This window comes from Oryzias latipes (assembly GCF_053564925.1).
Source record: "Oryzias latipes strain Hd-rR chromosome 1 unlocalized genomic scaffold, Olatipes_Hd-rR_3.1 chr1_Y".
Taxonomy (NCBI): Eukaryota; Metazoa; Chordata; class Actinopteri; order Beloniformes; family Adrianichthyidae; genus Oryzias; species Oryzias latipes.
The window spans coordinates 4,459,985-4,475,423 of record NW_027616335.1 but is presented as its reverse complement, the minus strand read 5'-3'; the positions used below and the strand labels follow the sequence as shown (position 1 = coordinate 4,475,423).

The 15,439-nt window shown below is 39.4% G+C and overlaps 1 protein-coding gene across 9 annotated transcripts in view; it reads right to left on the bottom strand.

Moving 5' to 3' along the window:
• Positions 1-15,439, bottom strand: part of LOC101171889 (centlein, centrosomal protein) — a 202,270-nt gene that overhangs the window by 16,464 nt on the left and 170,367 nt on the right. For 8 of the 9 annotated variants that reach the window (XM_078943539.1, XM_078943535.1, XM_078943541.1 and 5 more), the window contains 7 exons: positions 13,283-13,364; positions 12,656-12,951; positions 7,278-7,487; positions 5,666-5,763; positions 2,738-2,864; positions 1,846-1,983; positions 908-1,093 (listed from right to left, as the gene is read on the bottom strand). In XM_078943539.1, the coding sequence (XP_078799665.1) occupies positions 908-1,093; positions 1,846-1,983; positions 2,738-2,864; positions 5,666-5,763; positions 7,278-7,487; positions 12,656-12,951; positions 13,283-13,364 (1,137 nt within the window). The remainder of the gene's footprint in view (positions 1-907; positions 1,094-1,845; positions 1,984-2,737; positions 2,865-5,665; positions 5,764-7,277; positions 7,488-12,655; positions 12,952-13,282; positions 13,365-15,439) is intronic. The other variant, XM_078943538.1, reaches the window with a different exon arrangement.

The window sequence follows — 15,439 nt, the reverse complement described above, 5'->3', positions numbered from 1 at the left end:
GAGAGTCTGGCACACAATAAAAAATTCTCCAAACATAAATACACACACAGTGCATACGGGCACAGAGAACAAAAGAAAAAAGAAACCTTATAAAAGACACATCTACACGCATGCACTAACACACATGCAGCCCTCCGGTCCTGATCAATACATGACAAGAGTAAATCTCCTCCGGACGTCAGCCAGTCCAATCAAAGGGCTTGGTGTTCTTATAGGGGATCACAAGAGCCAGAGGGAGACAAACAATGATGTGAATCCTCAACAACAGCAAAATGGCCACAACAGCTTAGGGTTATGGGAATGGAGGAGAAGACTAATAGAAGCACGACTATTTATTTACGTGTTTTTTTGTGAATGAGCCTTGATGTGTCATGCAGCTTTCATTTCAGGACATGAGGCTTTTATCACCATCTGACCCCAGATGCAGGTAAACACAGCATCACTTGGATAGACGAAGGTCGTGGGATAAAAATCACATCGAAATGAAACAAGGCAATTTTAGAAACTTTTCCAAATTGTAGCACTAAATGGTTGGCACTGAAAAGAGTTTATTATTTGTTTTTTGTTTTGTTTTATGTGTGTGCACAGCAGCTCTGCCATGGTTATCTATCTGACAGGCCCTTTTCTACTCTGGTAGACACACGTCAGCCAAGCAGAGGAGACGAAAAGCCTTCATCAAGCTTAGTCAGGCTCTCCAATGTTCACAAAAACTAGACATTGAATTAGGCCAAAGAAACAATAATTGCAGTTTTCTTTAACCCAAAACACAATTCGGTTTTTACAGAGGTTGTTATTGAAAAAATAACACCAGTCAGCAGATGCTGTTGACAGGATTCTACTATATTTATAAGACTTAATGGAAACAGCATACAAAGTGTGCACTTTTTCATTTACTGCAGTACAGTACCTTAATGAAACAATGAAGCTGCTCCAGATGGGAAGAGATTTGGCCAAGCTGTCTCTGAAGCTTGGCAATGGTGTTGGAACTCTGCTGGGTCAAACCCTCCATTTGTTCATGGGCTGTCTTTTCCAAGGCGGCCAAAGCCGCCTCACTGGCTGCTACGTGAGACTGCAGGGCTTGAATGCGCTGCTCCTGTTAAGAATAAATACGCAGGTGGAGTTAGTTACCTGATTTCAACTCAACTCAAAAGTCTAATTCATTCATTAATTAAGTAAAACTCCCAACAAATGATTTAATTTATAAAATTTCGTACAAAGTATATTCAAATAAGTGACTGCATTTTGAATCTTTAAAGCAAAGCTTAATTATTTTAAAGTCATCATCTTCCATGCCATATTCTAATTTTTAAAATGAGTAGAATTGAGCATAAAGAAGCGTACTTAAAGTGATTTTTAATGAATACAACTTTTCCACTGTGAGAAGTAAGAAAATGTTGAATACTAACTTTCGTGTATTTTAGTCAGACAACTAATCCCGTGAGAAAGATTTTTTTTTCCATATTTCTTTTAGTTTGGTAATAGACTCCATTCAGATACAATAAAACTGAGATCTCCATAGATAACTTCAGGTTTAAAACCACCCCTAACGCAGCTCACAGGTGGAAGCCATGGAGGAGGGTGGGGCGACAAACGCAGAGCTCGCAGAATTGAACGAAGAGGGCTTGAGCCGCACACCTGGATCTTCAGTAGGACGCTGAACAGGTGAATTAATTGGGCTGAACCGCCCGCAGGGAGGAGTAATCAGGTTAAACGCACTGCTCGAGCTGCCTGCCCGAAATACTCCCAAGGTTGTTCATTTTGATAAGAATTTGCAAATACCTAACATTACACAATACTACTTAAAACTAAAGATATGCTGCTGTCTGATGCTTTGGTTTTTTTTACCTTTTTCCCAAGATCCTCTTTCAGTTTTGCACAGGAATCTTCACATTGGCTTTTCTCTGTTGTTGCCACATTTAATCTTCTCTTTAGAGATTCAATGAAGGATTTCCTGTTGGTGCCTTCCTCTGATAAAGCCTTTACCTGTCAGTTAAGAAAAATAAATACATATGTATTTGAAATTAAAATCAGAGAAATATAAAAAGAAGAAAGTCCGCCTTAAAAAAACTAAAAACAGAAACCAACTCCTCTAACATATTGTTTGCTGTTAAATTGGTTACAAAGAAGTTAGTGTACACCTGGTATATACATTTAACACAAGTTAAATAGATCCTCAATTACTTTGTGTCAACTAAAATGATAAAAGAACATGTAATATATTTTCTGTTACACAATAAACATTAGGCTTCACAACAAGGAAAAAGGTCTAAATGTATCCAATATTCTGTTAAATGTCATTTGCACCAGATAAAAGCACAGAAAAGCTAGATTATTTGTAAAGTAGTTTTCATACACAGAGACAACTTGAACTGCTTTGCAGAGCTTGAAAAGCTTTTACAGCATAGATAAAAACTAAATGTTCTTTTAAGTTATGACTGGTTCTACCAACTGGAGGCCAAGAAGGTCTGAGTAATTATAAACTAGCAAAAGATTTTTAGAATCAATTTTATCAAGGGACTAAGGACAAAATGACCTGCAGATTTTTACTCTTTTCAGGAAGATCAAAAGGAAAACAGTTACAGTGGGAGGTTACTGTACTGTTACTGTAGGAGCTGAAGCCCTGAGCTGGTACCTCTTATCATAAATGACAATCACAGTCCACATGTTCCCTCCAATGTCTGACAAAGCCTTAAAACAAACTCTGCTAAGTAGCATACTATGGGTCGAGTGCGAGTACCTTCTTCTCCAGCTCTTCTACTTGTCCCCGGTAACTTTTCTCCATCTCCTGCAGAAACTTCAGTCTCGTCTTCAAGTCTTCCACCAGCTGCCGTTTCATGTGAACATCTCGTTCCGTGTGGTTCATCCTAAAAATCAGGGATCCAAATATAAAACAAAAGCAGCTTAGATTCTGGATGGGACATTAATGCTTTTGCACAGAAATAGCCTTTGTGAATGCAATTATCTGCATTGAAGATCCACACACACACACGCGCGCACGCACGCACGCACGCACGCACGCACGCACACACGCACACACGCACACACGCACACACGCACACACGCACACACGCACACACGCACACACGCACACACACACACACACACACACACACACACACACACACACACACACACACACACACACACACAAAGCTGGCAGCCACACTGTCCCCATGCGGTACATCAGGCATGACAGCTCATTATGACAACTAAATACACTGGCATGCTGCTTGGGTAAGTGGAGGGGTGTGAAATAGGGATGCATATATAATTCTAACTGGCATATATTAGCTCAAGTGCTCTGGCAGGGAATGCTGCTTTAAGTGCGGCTGGGGAGCCCTTTTTGATAAACAGTATGTCGAATCAGCAGTGACATTACTTTAGAGACTGTAATCAAGCATTTAAATGTTTATTATCTTCAACTCAGCCTTATGGCAGTCATAGAAAAACACATCAGTGGGGACACTTTGCTTGGAAGGGACTATTTAGATGAGGAATCTACTCAAAAAGAAAGGACTGCTGAGACAAGTCTTCAGAAGCTTTCACATGTTAACAGCAGAAAACAACAGCGACGTGTCACTTCTCATTTAAGTAACCCACTGTGCAAACATGTTTATTACTCTAAGTTCTACACAAAGGCCTCCTTTTAAGTAGCCCAAGAATGTTAACATGTTTTATTCTGTTTTCATAAAAGCACATATAAGGAATTTTCATCGTCGATACCTCGGGGAACTGGAACAAATAGAATAAGGATCATAAGAATGCAGCTAATTAAGCAGTTTTGCTGGTTTTTTTTTTAAATATCAAAGATTTTGTGGTGCACACATTAGGTTGTGCATGCTTTATATAAACAGATGATGCAATGCTGCAGCAAACGCTTTCGTATGTGTAAATGTCCCTGCCTCTCTAGGTGCACGGCTGCCTGAGGGTGGACTGGTTAAATAAGTGCGAGCTTGTCCTATTGGAGTGACATTAAATTAAATGAGAGAGGAGTCTAGCCTGGGGACTTTGGAGTGGGGGGTGGGGGGTGGTAGCACGAGTTGGTTACCCAATGGATTTGGCCATTAATGAGAAAACCCATATTGAACCTTTCAGATGACTGTCTGGTGTTGACTTAAAGATGGAGAGCAGCAATAAGAACCCCAGCAGCTCCCTCTGCCCCAATGCTAATGGCAATTAGATCGACAACATTTATTTTAGATGTTCTGGTCTCGCACACCCCAAAAAGAATAGAGGATAAAAAAGAATGAAGGATAGATGAAGCTTCTTATGGAGTTAGTGATTCCTATTTATGAGCGTTAGTGGAAAGAAAGAGAACCTCAAACTATATCCCGATCACTCGACCGTTTGTTCCTTTTGTTCTTAGCTTGTTGGCAATATCGTTCATCAAACATGCGTGTATTGTAATGATAACAGTCAGTGGTGTGAAGTATGTGTGCGTTAGAAAGGGTGAGAGCTGACTTTTCTGTGTATGTTGTTAAGATCGAGGTACGGGTGGATGTTTCATGTGGCTGATAGACAACGGGGCTAAAGATGAAAGAAGCAGCTTCATAAATAAGGCAGGGCCATAGTGCCGGATATTGACTGAGGACATGCCGGTGTACTTTGAAATTCATTTCTTTTTTCCCCCCTTCTCTTCTTTAAGGCGAAGCAGCCTTGCTCCCTGTGTGTGTGCTGAGATTTATATTTCAGAGATGTCTAGACATGTCTTTCATTCTGAGAAGGGATCCCTCCATGGAGGCAAATGGAGTGGTAGACCAGGAGCTATGGCGAGCTACTTGTGTGTGTGTGTGTGTGCATGGCTGAGTGTGTGACAAGGGCTAAAACAGAGGCTGAGGCGGTCGCACAGCCAGAGCTAAGGGATGTTCAGTCTGTCGAGTTGTGATCCTCAATGCCTTGGTCACGCACAAACACATATCCACTGTGATAGTACACATGCCCAGGATGCATTATTGAGACTAGCGGGCAGAGGACAGAGCATACAAGACAAAGAGAGAGAGGAAAGCAAAAGTGTTGCTTTTTTTTTTTTTTTTTTTTTACCTTTTTCTCAGTTCAGATAAAAAATGCAGTCAAGATCTCAACAGTCTCCCTCAGTGGATTATGTATTACTATGCATTAGTAAGACAGCAAGCGCTGCTTTGAGTGAACCGTGTAACTCATTGGGGCTTATGGCCCGCAGGCCAGAGTGCTGCTGTGTAGGTTTTGGTGTCATGGGCCAAAATGGTCCTTTTCTGCAGCACAGCAAGAATCAATACGCTGCTTTGATCAGCATTCCTCATCAGCAACCCACGTTCTCATCTCCAAAACTACATGACACAAAAGACACCCACATGCACACATGTGTACGCATAACCGCTCCTTTGGTTATGCGCTTGTCCGCCAGGACGCGCACACATCCACTAGTGAATCACAGGGAGGAGACGCATGTGGAAGTGGAGTGCAGCGCATGGAGTTCTGCCACAGGGTGGAATCAAACACTGCAGATGAGAGCTGAGCTCGGCGTCTCTGAATGCTTGCATACACTTGCATACAGAGACGCTGGGAAACAAAGGCGGAAAAAGGGGTGCAGAAAGATGAAACAAAATTTAAAAAATAGGTTCTACAGAACACAAGTAAAAAAAAAAGAGAGAAGTTGAAGTAATAAAGATAAAGGTGTGACACTAACTTGTCTTGCAACTGGCAGAGCTTTTCTTCCTTTTCTTGGAGTTGGCCACGCAGGGCTTTGTTAGCGGCCATCTGCCGTGTGACCTCGGCACTCGCACTCTAGGGAGAGGGCACATGTCATGTGTGTTCATTAATGTGTGCAATAGAAGGTGGAGAGGTTGTTTCATGATACAGGTAATGGCAGGTCAAGCACAGCATGCCACCTCATTATAGTTACAGTGGGAGGGTGGACAACCCAAAAGGAGGTGAAGTGATGATACATTTTCAATAGAAATAATTGGGAAAAAAACAATAAACACACAACAGTCCCAACTTTATTTTAATTTTAATACAGAAGCTCTCCTGTAAGCCAACAAAAAGTGTAGTAATATATAAAGTCAATTGAATACACTAGAAATAACATCTTTCTAACCAACATAATTCTTTTTTTTTAATATTAAATAACTGGTTAATTGTAAATCATTGGACAATGACAAGATTCTTGGAGATTCAAGTACACCGACTTCCCTTTAAATGGCCCCAACCTCTAAAGGGTATTGAAAAGCACCATCTTTTGAAAATGTGCTCACTCAGAGGGTGCACCCCCATTGCGTGTCTTCACCTCCCTTTCAAGCTGTCACCTGCCATGACTTCCTCAGACGTAACGACAGCAGCAATCTGTTTTGTGACACTGATGAGCTGGCTGCTGAGAGGGTGATAATGCTGTGTGGTGCACTCCCTCCTCGTTCCCCCTGTGATGTAGGGTAACGGCACGAACCTCTCAAATACTATCAAATGTTGAAATCTCACATAACTTCAGGTGGTGGAAAGTCAAAGGCTCAAGTTATCCATGTTTAATTGTTCTTAAACCTCAGTTATTTTGAAAGGAAAACTTTTACAAAGACTGATAACTTTTACCATCCTTAAAGGCCCATTCTGATTGTAGAAGGCATGTAAAATCATAATTCAGCTTAAAATAGCATGTCTGAGTATTTCTTTATTCAAGTTGTTGTGAATCAGGAGCAGATGAAAAAAATGAATTAGTAAGAAAGCAAAACAGATTGTATTTGTTACATAGAAAATGCCCTGGGTGGGTCACAAGCCTTCCACTCCACTTTAACAGAGAGCTCTCATCAACAGTCCACTCTGCAGAAACTATGTCCTAGAAAACAACAGGGTTTTCAAAAATGTTGACTAAAAATGGCATAGTAATGATTAAAAGACCACTGGGAAGGCTTTTACAATAGATCAAAAGATGATCGGAATGGGTCTTTAAAGAGGGAGAAGATGTTGAAACCAGAGAAAAATTTGAGGCCTTTAATTAAATACAAAAAGAAGACTTTTAACAAGCTTTTTCCAAAAAAGTAATATTTACAACATTAAATAACTGGAAAGTTGTTTTGTGTTGGTTGCCTAAACTTGTTAAACCACAGTGTACACCAAAAATAAAAAGATAGATTTGAGTTTTTAGCCTAGCCAGCTACTTATAAAGCTTATACCAATATATATTTTTTTAGGTAATTGAAGTTTCATTTTATACTAACTAATACAGTTATTTCAACAATCAGTTTGGATTTATCTGTACAAAATGAAGGAACACTGTAAAGTCAGACAACAGTTGGGAAATTACCAACCTTCAGCCTGCCCTGCAGTTGTTTGACCTCAGCCTCCAGGCTCTTGGGGCCAAGGTTAGCTGAGGCAGGCAAAGTTTTTCCATGGCACTCAGTGTTTACCGGTGCAGCTGATGAAGTTTGTGGGGGTAATGTGATCCGCTTCCACTGTTCTAACTCCATCTCCAAAACTTTTTTCTGCTGCTCCACACCAGCCAAGTCAGAGGTCAGCTTCTACAAATTAACCAACAGACACAACGTGTAGGTGAGAGCGTTAAACTTTTTCACACCAAAGAGAAAAAAAGAAACGTGTTTGTGTGTGCCGAATGGAAAAGTCATAGAAGCTGGGATAAACAGAAGAATACAATGACAAAACTAATTATGCTGGTTAAAAAAAGGGTCAATTGCTTTTATATCACATCATGCATGTCTTTACATAAAACACATAGACACACATAAAAAACAACGGGGAAAATAAAATCACATACTAATAATATTGACTTTTGGCTTTAAAAATTAATTCAAAAACTGTACAGTTTTAAAGCTGTTTTTTTATATGTATGTGTGTTTCAATAAAAAATTGAAAATCTTTAAATAAAGTGTTCAAAAATAAAATAAAATTAATTCAAATAAACTAAGTGACTAAATCATACTTCCATTTACACTTTCAGATAGAAAAAAATACTATTGAATATTTGCTATTAAATTTAGTTTGATGTTTCTTCTCTAATAACAGTAACTATATTTTTATATATAATGCTTTTCAAAGCTTACAAGTCTTTTTTCTGTGATTGCTATGTTTATTAACAGCAGGTTATGAGACAAAATATTGTACTACAAGTAGGTTTTCAGATTCATGGTGTAATGGGCAATCCTGCAAGGATCAGGATGAACTTTTTATGTCCAGCACACATTGAGTGGCTCGGTTTAGATTGATGAGTAACAACCATTTGACCTGATTGGGTGCGATTTCTAAAAGCTGAGATAAATGATATTACCACATACAAAATATATGAAAATAGAAATTAAAAATTCTCACCTTTTTAGACCAAATTTAATTAAATCACATTGTCACAACTCTGGTTCAATATTACAACAATAGCTGATATGGTATCATCTCAAAAATCAAGTATGCTTAATGGCACAAATAGGAGACATGATATGTTGTAACATATGCCACACTCATTGAAAACACACATGCACACACAAGTGAAACCACAGATTCCCTGGGGTTTGCTCTATGCTCTGCATACATGGAGGTTATTGATATCTGGTTGCTGCCTGACACCTTTTAATAGAATCCCTCTTGTTTTAGGTTTCCTCTGCTCTGCTGAAGACACACATGCCACGTCCCCAGAGAGGGTGAGGGAGGGAGGTGTAGAGAATGAAAAGTGGGGCTATGGCCTCGGTGGCAGCGCTGAAAAGAATTAAGAGAGGCATTGATGACGCTTCCTGGAAGACGCGCTTTGATTTTCAGAGGCCATTTTCAGCCCCGGTGAGAGACGACACAGACATAAACGGATATACTGCCCCCTCAATTAGAAGAGGAGAGATGACACCACTTCTTCTCTGGTCTCACTCATGACATTGAAAGAAATCGTTAGTGAGCTGAACATGCAAATACAAGAATGAAAAAAAGTGCCCTGCGCTAGAGAACATTAAGTCTTTTTTCTTCACAAATTAACAAGTACAGGTAAAGAAAGTTGAGAATACTTTTTTCTAGCATGTTTAAGAAGTACCGTATTTTTTGCACTATAGGTCGTATTTAAAAGCCGTAATTTTCTGTTTGAAATGACAGTGCTCTTTGTAATACGGAATGTCTTATACATGGATTAATTCTGGTTGTGTTTACTGTTGTTGAAGTGAATTTAAGGGGAACACTGCTCTCTGTCCAAGTGTTGGGTTGTGAGTATGCTAATGCAGCTACCGTGTAGCAGTGTCGGACTGTGTTTTTTTTTTTACGTGTTACCAACGTGGTTGAAAGTTAGCGTAATCACAGTGACTTTTATTGTAGCTCTACCATTCTATTATTTTAAATGTTGCAAATAAGGTTGGGAATTACAGGTATTGTGAAGCAATACAGGTATTACAGGTATGTGTAGCATGCTACACACTAGCTCAAGACTTACTGTGAACGCGGTTAATAGTCTGAGTGACTATGTAAACACATATGAGTGTTTCGGGGTTCGAGTGAAGTGTGAGTAGCGTCTTTTTCAAAACACGGAAGTGCCAACCGTTTGAAAAGGGATCATGAAAGAGGAATTAATAACTGCGGTTTGTTCCAGGCCGGAATTGTATGACACAGAGTCTTTCATTTTGGACAAGAGCTGTGAAAAGAAAAAGCCTGGAGCAAGATTGGCGAGATTTGCACCTCTTCAACATTTTGCACCACGTCTATTCCAACTGTGAGTGCATGCGCTTGGACCAAGTAGCGACAGCTCAGTGTGAACACCGTCTGCTAAAAACGTGTTCAAGAACGCCTGTTTAGCTTGTTCTTGAACACGCATCACATGCCCGGTGTGTACATAGCATTTTAGTTTGGTGCACCTTATATAGGACACAAGTACAAAAATAGACCCATTCAGTGACGGTGCGCCTTGTTATGTGGTGCGTTTTATCGTTCAGAAATATGGAACACAAAAACGTGGATGATCAAAGTTAACAAACTGCTTAATAACACTAGTTATTTCTTCAAGTCAGTTTTTTTTTTCACTCAGCCTAAGCCCTAATCAGTTTTAAATGATGTGTGCAGCTTTTCTTTATGATATTATACCTGTTTCATCTGCTTAATCCTGTTATAATCCCTGACACTAAAATGTTAGGAGAGGGCAGGACAGATCCCACTTACCGAGATAAGGATAGTGAACTTCGAGGTAATGTCAGAAGTTGTGGTATTACGATTAAGGGAAGAACATCCAAAGCTACCAAATAATCCTGTTTTTAGATATGCGTGAGTAGAGGCTTTACTCATCCGTTATACTTGGAACAGCCTAGTGTGCAGGTTCACTTTCGTGTTTGAATGCATACAGATCTTTTTTCAACTGAGACCTTTTATTTCTTCTTTTCTAAACCTACTGTATTGTATTTCAGTTGTTTTAACCCTCCTGTTATGTTCGTTTGTGAGGAACAGAGATGATGTTCCTGGGACAATTTGACCCGGTGAAGGTTTTATTAATTAAAAGATGTCTGAAACCCAAAAAATCCTAACAAGCAGTGTGAATATTTCATTACTAACTTCATTACTAATTATTCTATCAAAACTTAGTGAAATGGTGTTCCTGACCTCTAACAGCTAGTCGTTGAATTATTAGATAATTCACTCGTTTTTCTTAAAAATATACATGTTCTAACTTTTTTCAAATTTTTCACTACTGTATTACTTTTAAAAGACCACCATATAAAATAAAATACTTTTACATAACATTGAAACATAATCTTGAAATTTTGTTTTACATGCATGCACTGTGAACCAGAAAAAAAACAAAATCACAATACAACAGACAAGCAATTGCAATATGAAGTTGTCCGTGTGTGTCTGTACATCTACATTGCACAAGAGTGATCAAGTTATGTTAAAAACACAGAGCATTTCTCATTTTTTTGGTTATATACTATTATGTTATATGATAGACTTTTAGTTTTGGTTCTGTTAAAAGAAAAACACTTTTAAAGAGATTGGAGTACTTAAACCAACACCTATGTAAATGAAATCATTGTGAAATGTATTTATTTCTATTTGTTTATGAATCTAATTAAGCTAACTCATCAGGAGAAAGAAGAACAAACTTTAGTTAATGATGACAATGGGCAAAGAAGGAAGCAAAAAGGACAGAATGGCTGAAAGATCAGGAGACAAAGCCAGACAAACAAGTCTCTGTGAAACTGCCATGCTACCTCTCACATGATGGCCCCTGTGGAGGCTGTCCTAAGCCAATTACAAGCAGAGAGTTTTAGTTAGAGACTTGGCCGGGACCGGCTAGAACAAGTCCAGAGTCCATCACCTCTTGCCCTTTCCAGAGAGCGAAACAAGACCTAGCTTTGACCAGTCAGTCAGCACCAACTTTCTGTAGTGGAGTGGCATTAATACTGCACGAGGAAAGAGGAAACAAAGAGGAAGACAACAATTCCCCCTCTGTCCACTCATTCACTCAACATAGTGCGAGTTTGTGTGTGAGCGTCCACGTGTGCCTATACTGCTGTTCTGAGTCTAAGGTCTGGTTGGGTTTTAGCAATCGGATGCCTGGATAGACATGGACCACTTCCTAGGCAGCAACTTTATGAAAGATGCACTATGATCTTTGTGTACGAGTCCACAATACCGCATTTGTACTATTTTGCACCAAAACATTCAGATGAAAACATGCACTTAGACATGTGTCCTGTGGGTCTTTGCTGGTTACACCTTTGTCTCAATTTACCTTTTAGCTTTTTTTCAATTATGACCACCTCTGCTAAAATGCTGCTTTGGAGTGTGTGCTCATTTGCAGAAAGAATTAAAGATTTAGGAGATTTTTATTCAGAACCAAAGAGTCATATAGACGTGCGATGCACATTCAAGAACATGCGGGTTCAAGAACCAGCATTTAGCACATGGTGTTAACACTGGATGAGTAGGGAGGAGATTCTTCTTTCTGTTTTCTACTCTTTACTAGCACATGTCGTAACATAACTAGCGAAACGTCAAAGAGGTGTAAATCTGGTGAATCTTGCTCCAGTCTATTCCGACATACGAAAGACTTGGTGTCATATATTTCCAGCCAGGAACAAACTGCAATCTTTTAATTTCTCCTCCATGATCAATTTACAAATGGTTTGTACTACAGTGAATTAAAGGGGACGTCATCCATACGTCACTACCAAATCAGAGTGCCCGATTGGTCAGGAAGCAAGACTTTTTAATGCATTTACATGCGTTTACATTGTCTTTTCATTGGAAGTGGTCGCTTGAACGTGCGTCGTCAAGGGCAGTGTGAATGTTAGAGTTTCTGACGTGTGTGCAGCAGAAGAGAAAACTTACTGTCTCCCAAACTAAGTTTGGAAGTTGAACCTCCAACCAACAAATCGGAAGGTCAGCCACTCAACCCACTAAGCTATATTCACCCTTACTGTGTGTGTCTGTGAGAAGGAAAGCAATTTTTGGAATATGTTGACAAACAGACAGACAATTGGCTAAAAAATAACAAACCAGAGGAAGAATCGATGTAACAATCAGGGGGACAAAAAGTGCTTTGTTTTCAGTTCTATTTGGATGAGGTTAGGCCTGTCAGCTTACTCATTAAATAGCTGCACTCTTACTACTGAGAAAAAAAATATGCCATAAAAAGAAAAAACTTGGTAATAAGACATTTCCAAACAGAACTGCCCTTTTCCCTTTGCACATGTGCTTATTTCTCCCCAGTTACCTGTGTTTGCTGCTTGCTGCTGTGGAGTTTCTCAGTGAGTGTGTTGAGCTGTGATGTGATCATCTCATTGGCCCTTCGCAGCTCTCTGGCTGAGAGCAGAGCATCTTTCCTGGCACTTCGCAGGATGTCAATGTGGCGCTGTAGGGACTCGACGCGCTGCTGCAGAGAAGAGGTGGAGCAGCGCTGGCTCTTCATCAGCATCCTCTTCTTCCTCCACCTCCTTTTCTCTCCTCCTGTCCCTCGGTCCCACGGCTCATGCTGTTTATCATCTAACAGGAGGAAACGTGTACTGCTGCCTGAGAGTTGAAGTGCAAAAAAAAAAAAAAGTAAAAAAACTCCACCGAATCTTTGTTTGGTTGTTACGGCTGGGAGTTAACAGGGATATGTAAAATTGTTTGTGTATTCACAAGTGAAAACTGTGATATTTTTAACCACTGGAATGATTTACATATCTATTTACAACCAATTTATGATTGTCAAGCTTAGGAAAAAATCCAAAACAGGGCTAAGTTCTCAAATATTTGTAACTGATCGACAGCGTGTAAATACATTGAGTGTTCTATCTGCTTTAACTAATAGCTGATTAGTTTTTTTTAGTCAAGCAAAAAAAAGGAAAATTTGTGCTACCTTGGGCCAGAACATGAGGTTGTCTTCTGTTAGATCCAACGGAGGTGGTTTCTAAGTTTGAGCTTGATGAACACCTGTAGGACTAGAAAAACCCCTGAAAAGTCAGTATGATGAAAAGCAGTTTAATCCAACACAACAGTTGACATGCTGCGTTTCCTGAGAGGAGCTTGCGACGACACGATGATCACAGTGTGCGTTCAGCTTAACGTGGCACGACAAATCACCCTATGCTTAAATAATTCACCTGAGCATGTTCAACAGATTCCAACTTGAACAAGTCTCACTGAGGGCATTACTTCTGACACATGCTCGCAAACGCCGCCTTTGTTAAATCACTGTCTGAGAACCACAACACACTCTGACGGTATGACAGGTACGAGTGTATCGATGTGTATGCAAGTGTGTATGTGCCACCTCCCCACTGCACCACCGTTTGTAGTGACATCAAAGGCTCCCTCCCTCCCCCCAGAACCACCGATTGCACCCTCCTTCCTCTCTGCCTACATCCTTTGGATGTGATCAGTGCCAGGTTTGATCACACATGCAGGGAGGAAAAGGAGATGAACCCTTTGGTTTGTGACGTGACACGTTTTGAGGGGCTCTGGTTGTCACAGCGATGAGCTCAGGAGGAGCTGATGGGCATATTTAGTGGATCAGGAAAGAGGAAACTGAAAGGGGATCTGAGAGAAGACTCCCGACAGCTCCCAGGTTACATTTACAACAACAACAACAACACCCTTTTCTCCTTTCATTGCGAATAAACAGAGGAGGGGAGAAAAAAAGGCATAAACCTTTTAAAGACATTTCTTTGTCTCTTTTCTTGACTGACTTTTTCTCTCTTGGCTTTGGAGCTAACATGCCCTGCTGTGAATTGGTTTGATGTGGACTAGTGCAAGGTTTAAGAGCCCATTGGTTCCAAAGTAAGCGAAACCGTTAAGAGGTGTCAAAATATGCTACAGTGTCATATTTGCTAAAATACATATATTTCCATTTTAAATTTGTGTCAATATAAAATAATCAAACATCATTTGCTCAGAAAACAGTTTATGTAACCTTTTATGGTAAAGATCAACTATGATAAAAACTGTGTTGTTGATATTTTTAATACATTCTTGTGGCATTTTTATGATAGAAGACATATATTAAAAAAATAAGTTTAAAATTCTGAGTATTTTTTTTTTAAATAATTGTAAATCAGGAGAAGACGAAAAAATGTCATTTGAAAAAGAGCCTATTTGTGACGTAGAAAACATGCTGGGTGGGTCACAAGCCACCCTCTACCCCTTTGGGAAAGGGGGCGGAGTTGCTGTATGCCAACAATGCCGCCCAAAACTCAGAGGCAAATTTCTAACGAACGCTCTGTAAAAACTGCATCCTAGATAATGACAGTTTTTTTTTGATTACGGCGAAAAACATTATAATCCTAATTAAAAGACCAATAGAAAAGCTTTTGAAATATATCAAAAGATGATCAGAGTGGGTCTTTAAACAGTCTACTGATAACCTGGGAACCCACTTCATTAACAAAGATTATTTATTTTAGACAAATTATCAACAAACAGACAAAAATCTTCAAAATTGACACTTTTCTTTACAAAGCAATACAGATAATTAAATACATATTCATACAATGATTTTGTATTGGACAACTTTTGTATTTATATAGACATATAAGATTCAATGTTTGAAGTAAATACAATGTGTTCATATTGTGGTGTAGTAATCAGGCTAAAATACTAAATCAATTTAAGTTCACAAACTCACAACTCTGTTTGCTTCAGTACAATTTAATTGTAGAGATTTCCACTCAAAACCAAATTGTTTTGATATTAGAAAAACACTTTTAACTAGTGATATAAACTAGACAAAGGTAAACATTTCCTTTGTAAAATTCAGAATTCTTACAAAAAAGAATTGAATGAAAATCCATTTAAGGATTTGATGAATCAATATTGATTTCCTATCGATAGTAACACCTCGGCATGGTGTCTGCGTTTTGCCCGTGAATACAAACAACATCCGAACTTTTGCAAAGACGGATGTGCATATTGTGCATATAAAAAGAAAGCGTTCTGCCGATCACCGCTAGCTCCAAGGAGAAAGTGGGTGTGTTAGTCCGAAGGTGGTGCTGACTCTTCCTGGAAGGGGCTGTTCCTC